The sequence below is a fragment of the Electrophorus electricus genome, chromosome 5 (genome assembly GCF_041902795.1).
Source record: "Electrophorus electricus isolate QZ-2024a chromosome 5, ASM4190279v1, whole genome shotgun sequence".
NCBI classification, from domain to species: Eukaryota; Metazoa; Chordata; class Actinopteri; order Gymnotiformes; family Gymnotidae; genus Electrophorus; species Electrophorus electricus.
The window spans coordinates 31,872,166-31,879,665 of NC_137501.1; the positions used below are offsets into that span (position 1 = coordinate 31,872,166).

The window sequence follows — 7,500 nt, forward strand, 5'->3', positions numbered from 1 at the left end:
GTTTTTTAAATTGTATTAAGTCTGAAGTTTTTTCACACATTCTGTTATCGCAGAGGCAAAATGAATAAATGTAACTGACATTAGTTAGTATTGTACAGCACCCTATATCACCTTTCCTGTGTTTAGATTAATACACAGTGTAACAGGACACACTGTAAATGGACACAGCGTAACAGACATTAGTTAGTATTGTGCAGCACCCCATATCACCTTCCCTGTGTTTAGATTAATACACTGTAACAGGACACACTGTAAATGGACACAGCGTAACAGACATTAGTTGGTATTGTGCAGCACCCCATATCACCTTCCCTGTGTTTAAATTAATACACAGTGTAACAGGACACACTGTAAATGGACACAGCGTAACAGACATTAGTTGGTATTGTGCAGCACCCCATATCACCTTCCCTGTGTTTAAATTAATACACAGTGTAACAGGACACACTGTAAATGGACACAGCGTAACAGACATTAGTTGGTATTGTGCAGCACCCCATATCACCTTCCCTGTGTTTAAATTAATACACAGTGTAACAGGACACACTGTAAATGGACATAGCGTAACAGACATTAGTTGGTATTGTACAGCACCCCATATCACCTTCCCTGTGTTTAGATTAATACACAGTGTAACAGGACACACTGTAAATGGACACAGCGTAACAGACATTAGTTGGTATTGTGCAGCACCCCATATCACCTTCCCTGTGTTTAAATTAATACACAGTGTAACAGGACACACTGTAAATGGACATAGCGTAACAGACATTAGTTGGTATTGTGCAGCACCCCATATCACCTTCCCTGTGTTTAGATTAATACACTGTAACAGGACACACTGTAAATGGACACAGCGTAACAGGACACACTGTAAATGGACACAGCGTAACAGGACACACTGTAAATGGACACTGGTGGTACTGTGAACACTACTGGCCTTTTCCTCTAAACTTGGCCAAGGCTTTTTCTTGTTGTGTTGAGCCAAATAGAGCATGCCTCTGTGTGTGTGTGTGTGTGTGTGTGTGTGTGTGTGTGTGTTTCTGTGTGTGTGTGTGTGTGTGTGTGTTTCTGTGTGTGTGTGTGTGTGTGTGTGTGTGTGTGTGTGTGTGTGTGTGTGTGTCTAGGGGGGTGCCCTGGTGAAATCCTGTCTCACAGGTCACTCTGACAGTGTAAGCAGCTTGTGACTGGTGCCTCAGAACCCAGACTCAAGACAGGTTCAACATATAAATAACATAACTGTATATCTGTATATATATATATTTATATTCAATTACCTTGTTACACAACAACTGTATATATGTTATTATACAAAATGGATCTGTACATTCTGTAGATTGTGTACATATATACATAACCATATACATTGTACATTGTGTATATAATCATAATATACATATATTGTACATACATTGTTAATATATTTTGTACATACATAGAATATATATATTTATCTTTGCATATATATATTTCACATATAGAGAATATCTATATTTCTCTATGCACCCCTGGTTCTCTTCCTCAGTTTGGACAGAGCACTCTCCACCATTTCACTGCGAGTTATACTGTGTATAAACCAAACTTGAAACTTGAAACTTAAATGTCTAATAAGAATCATACATGTATATCATCTAAAATTTATATGCATCTTCAACTGAAAAGCTTGTAACAGCTGACTGTATTATCTGACTGGATTAGCTGGCAGGATTATTTGACTGGATTAGCTGGCGGGATTATCTAGTGGGATTAGATGGCAGGATTAGCATTGTGGTTGAACAGACACATGCATCCTGGTTCAGATAAACTAACCACGTTAAACAGGGGTAAACAATTCCATGGACGCTGGATGCTTTGATGTATAATAATCTGAAGATAATTCTTTTAGGTTTGTGATAGAAGAGGGCTTGAGTAACCGTGCTCTGCTGTGAGAGTATTTGAGGCTTTGTTTCCTGTAGTACTGTATGCTGACTGAACGTCACTGTGGTGTAGTCTAGTGGTAATTTTCCTCTGACAGGTTTTTATGTTATTGTTATTTATGTATGTAATGTACACACTTTTGGCATGAACTGATCGTTTGGTTTCACTGTGGCTCCTCTCAGAAAGTTTCTAATCAACCCACCTGTTTCTCAGTAAAACAGGACACAGTGGAACAGGACACAGTGGAACAGGACATAGTGTAACAGGACACAATGTAACTGAATCCCATTCCCAGCCCCAGTCCCAGCCCCAGCCCCAGCCCCAGTCCCAGTCCCAGTCCCAGTCCCAGTCCCAGCCCCAGCCCCAGCCCCAGTCCCAGCCCCAGCCCCAGCCCCAGTCCCAGTCCCAGCCCCAGCCCCAGTCCCAGTCCCAGTCCCAGTCCCAGTCCCAGTCCCAGTCCCAGTCCCAGTCCCAGCCCCAGTCCCAGTCCCAGTCCCAGTCCCAGCCCCAGCCCCAGTCCCAGTCCCAGCCCCAGCCCCAGTCCCAGTCCCAGTCCCAGTCCCAGTCCTAGTCCCAGTCTCAGCCCTATGTTTTTATTATTATTTACCTTTATTTTAAAAATAACACATACAATAATATACAAAACAACCAGTTAAACTCAAAGGCAACTCAAGAAAATCAAGCACATTACTTATTTACCACCAAGTTCATGATGCACTTAAACATTTCAGTGGATGTAAATGTTTCTAAACTTACTGCAATTTATTTCACATCCAGAGTGAATAAGAAAATGCACTTTTCCCCGGATGTGTGTAAACCCCGGGGTACGTTCAGAACCGGTCGGGTAGAAGAGCGTTGCTGATAACTGCCTGAGCTCAAAACCAAGACATGTAAGGCTAAGATGGAAGTTTATTCAGTACCGCTGTATAATAAACACGCTCCAGTACTGTTGCCTGCCAACAGTCGGTGATGTCCAGCCCACCAAATCACACACAATACAGTGGTGAGTCAAAGACTTTGCATTTGTAACAAAACACATCCACACATGATATTGTGAACCAAGCTTTCATAAACCAGAGATGTCCGCAGGCAGGCTTATCACCATAATCAATCACAGGCCGGAAAGTGCAACATTTGGTCTCAGCATTTAAAGTGAAACAAGATTTATAGTTTATTGAAACAATATTAAACAATATTGTTTATTGAAGCCAGATGTATTTATGTGGTTTATATGTTGGCTTAGAGGAGCGTTATGAGTGCCTGAGTGTGGAGGTAGAACTTCCAGGGCTTTGGCGTCTCTGTCACTATGGGAGTCACTATGGCAACGCCACAAGGTCTGAACCTTGTTAACATTCACCAGGACAGAGAATGAGGGATGACTGTTACTCTGCTGGCGTTTTCTACTCGGGGTTGTGATTTGCGGATGATTTAAATTAAGAGGTTGTAGCCTGTCTCTGGGGGAAGCTATGTGCTTATTGAGAAGTGCAGCATCCTTCATCACATGTCTTGGCATTTGGAGCAAAATAACGTAAATAAACATTCATATTGTTGTTGCTTTTTACAAAGCGGTCATTTTTACTGTCAGATTGCTGACGGTATTTACTGACAGATATTTACTGTGTTTATTATTATTATTTTTTATGGGGTTACACATACAGTTGTGTTTTGGTTAGTGTATGCGTTTCCCACTGGCACCTGTATACTGGAAACGCAAGCTCCACCCCCCTGCCCTGTTCTTCCTAGCAATCGTTCTTGTCATGGCCAGTGGCAAAGGTGCACGAGGTGATGAATTCAAACGTAAAAATCCTCCCTGTGAATTTGACCTACCAAGTCGATTTCACCAATTATTAATACATGCTGTCTTGCGATAATTAGCATAATCAAAATTAATTAATTATCATAAATATTATCCAGGCAGTTGCTGTCTGAACCAGACCTGGGCAGTCTTTGTGGGTTGGGAGGTATCCCTGGATCTATATCCTATATCTTTTATATATATATATATATATATATATATATATATATATATATATATATATATATATATATATATATATATATATATCCTATGTGTGGTGGCCCGAGTGCCGCAGGGTGAGGGGCAGGACACACAGACTCCACCGACTGGGACGAACATTTATTAACATAAAAATTAACATAAAACACTAACGGCACTCACAAGATTCACACACGAGGAACATGAAACGGTTAACGTTAGACAGATACAAGAAACAAGAGTACGTTTTACATTAACACGAAACTTCCACACATTACGCCTACAATAACCAACACCCTGCACACTTTGGCATGGGTTTATATACATTTAGACGAACGAGGTGCAGGTGTGTGCACCTCCGGGCGCCGTGTACACGTAAACTTGTACAATAAATACTGTTTATTGAAGCCAGATGTATTTATCTGGTTTATATGTTGCCTTAGAGGAGCGTTATGAGTGCCTGAGTGTGGAGGTAGAACTTCCAGGGCTTTGGCGTCTCACTCCACGTCTTCTGTGTGTTTTTCTGTAGGTCTCTGTATGACTGTGACTCACTCATTACTGTACAGAAATGACTTGTTTGATTTTAGAGCCAGAGCTTGCAATAATTAAATGTGTGTGTATGTGTATGTGTGTGTGTGTGTGTGTGTGTGTTAGTTAGTAGTAAGCTACATTAGGTGTTTGTGCAGATGCAGAAGATGAATATTTTGACTTAAATGATGAATATTTAGAGTTAAATGATGAATATTTTGACTCAAATGACGAATATTTCGACTTAAATGACTAGAATGTTGTGGGGAACATGTGCAGTGGAGTCAGTGAGTCCCGCTATGTTTACACAAGCTTCCACTTACTTTCTAGGTTCTTCACCATTGTTACGAGGACTCATAGTAAAATAATAACTCATTTACTTTTACAGCGTTCGACAGACAGAAGTGCTCTGCTGTCTCCATGGAGATCACTTCTCCTTCATGCTGGGTCACTGTTCGGAGTCTCACTTAACATTACTCACTTTTTGCTTCTTTACTTGTAGGAGAAAGATTAAATATTCCATTATCTTGTGCCATGGAAATGGGAACTCCCTCTTCAACCCAAATTTAAATGAACTGTTCATGAATAACGAACTGAGACATGATTTGGTAATATTTTAAGTTTTATGATGCATTGATTTGAGTCAGCAATTAATCTCTCTCTCTCTCTTCCTCCCTCCCTCTCTCTCTCTCTCTCTCCCCATGTCTTCTGTCGGAGCAGAACAGTTCTCCGTGGAAGGTAAGACATGTTCTCTGTGTACTATGGCTCTCTGTTTCTCTGAAAGCTCGATGCTAAATGCTAACGGCTAACTGATGGTCGTCCGCTCCCTCGTGGGCGGAGCATGGTCAGCTTGGACTGCGGTTTGGACGACTCACTGGGGCTTTTGATTTCTCGCTGTTTCTCAACCTCCTGTTCTTTACCCACTCAAATGAATCTCTCCTTTTTCTCCTTAGTTGGTTTTGTTTTGATTTGCACAGGAAACAGCAGAGCAAAACATTCATGGCATATGTCGGCATTATTATGAACGAATCAGACAGTGTTGTGTGCAGTCGTGGCTGTGAAGGGACATTTTTACGGTCCTGAATTGGTCTTTTTTGGATGGTATGGACTCTAGAGTCCTCACTGAGTGTCCTGTAATCCCAGCTGCTGTGATTTATTCGTGGATTAGCTCATTCTGAATGCATCCGTAGGCCCCTAATCCTCAGGGCTAATTTATTTAATACTTGTAGCATCCAGACAGGGACATGACCCAGTATGGAATCACGCTTCCTCCTGCTCTGTCAGCGTTTTGGGTTTTTTCCTCAGCTAGAGCTCCATGTCTCACTCTGATCAGGCACAGCACAGAACGGGGCTTCCTCCGAGATCCTGGCCTGTGTACTAATCCAGCCTCGGATGGCTGGTTTTGACGGTGTGATTGATAGGCAGCAGACCGAGGCCCGGGGCACCCGGCCGGGCGAACTGGGATATGCTGCAGGTACCTGAGCACCTCCCTCTGATGAATTACCCCCTCTGCCTAGACACGGGCAGCAGGAGGGAGTCACTATGGCAACGCCACAAGCTAGTAGCTCTGGGACAGGGGTTGAGCAGCTGTTGGCTGGGTCTGAACCTTGTTAACATTCACCAGGACAGAGAATGAGGGATGACTGTTACTCTGATGGCGTTTTCTACTCGGGGTTGTGATTTGCGGATGATTTGAATTAAGAGGTTGTAGCCTGTCTCTGGGGGAAGCTATGTGCTTATTGAGAAGTGCAGCATCCTTCATCACGTCTTGGCATTTGGAGCAAAATAACGTAAATAAACATTCATATTGTTGTTGCTTTTTACAAAGCGGTCATTTTTACTGTCAGATTGCTGACGGTATTTACTGACAGATATTTACTGTGTTTATTATTATTATTTTTTATGGGGTTACACATACAGTTGTGTTTTGGTTAGTATATGCGTTTCCCACTGGCACCTGTATACTGGAAACGCAAGCTCCACCCCCCTGCCCTGTTCTTCCTAGCAATCGTTCTTGTCATGGCCAGTGGCAAAGGTGCACGAGGTGATGAATTCAAACGTAAAAATCCTCCCTGTGAATTTGACCTACCAAGTCGATTTCACCAATTATTAATACATGCTGTCTTGCGATAATTAGCATAATCAAAATTAATTAATTATCATAAATATTATCCAGGCAGTTGCTGTCTGAACCAGACCTGGGCAGTCTTTGTGGGTTGGGAGGTATCCCTGGATCTATATCCTATATCTTATATATACATCTCCTATATCTGTAACGTGTGGTGGCCCGAGTGCCGCAGGGCGAGGAGCAGGACACACAGACTCCACCGACTGGGACGAACATTTATTAACATAAAACACTAACGGCACTTATAAAATTCACACACGAGGACCATGAAACGGTTAACATTAGACAGACATATGCTATATATATATATATGTGTATATCTCCTATATCCTCACGTTCTGTCACTTTCTTCTCCTACGGGGCTCCCCATCTCCTACTCTCTTCCATCAACTGTTTAGCGCGCCACACCACGACTCTGCTGTAATCTGATGTTTGTAGATAAAACTCTGCCTTAATCTGGATGTGGGTAGATAGGACTCTGATGTAATATGGATGTGTGTAGATAAGACTGCTATAATCTGGATGTGTGTAGATAAGACTCTGACATAATCTGGATGTGGGTAGATAAGACTCTGCCATAATCTGGATGTGGGTAGATAAGACTCTGACATAATCTGGATGTGGGTAGATAAAACTCTGCCGTAATCTGGATGTTTGTAGATAAGACTCTGCCGTAATCTGGATGTGTGTAGATAAGACTCTGACATAATCTGGATGTGTGCAGATAAGATTCTGCCTTAATCTGGATATGTGTAGATAAGACTCTGCCGTAATCTGGATGTGTGTAGATAAAACTGCTATAATCTGGATGTGTGTAGATAAAACTCTGCCATAATATGGATGTGGGTAGATAGGACTCTGATGTAATATGGATGTGTGTAGATAAAACTCTGCCATAATCTGGATGTGGGTAGATAAAACTCTGCCATAA

General features: G+C 42.0%; 1 protein-coding gene across 11 annotated transcripts in view; it reads left to right on the top strand.

Annotated features, from left to right (window-relative positions):
- The window catches only part of nrxn2b (neurexin 2b), a 582,744-nt gene that overhangs the window by 109,836 nt on the left and 465,408 nt on the right, over positions 1-7,500 (top strand). For all 11 annotated transcript variants that reach the window (XM_035530023.2, XM_081714812.1, XM_081714813.1 and 8 more), the window contains exon 3: positions 5,162-5,179. In XM_035530023.2, the coding sequence (XP_035385916.2) occupies positions 5,162-5,179 (18 nt within the window). The remainder of the gene's footprint in view (positions 1-5,161; positions 5,180-7,500) is intronic.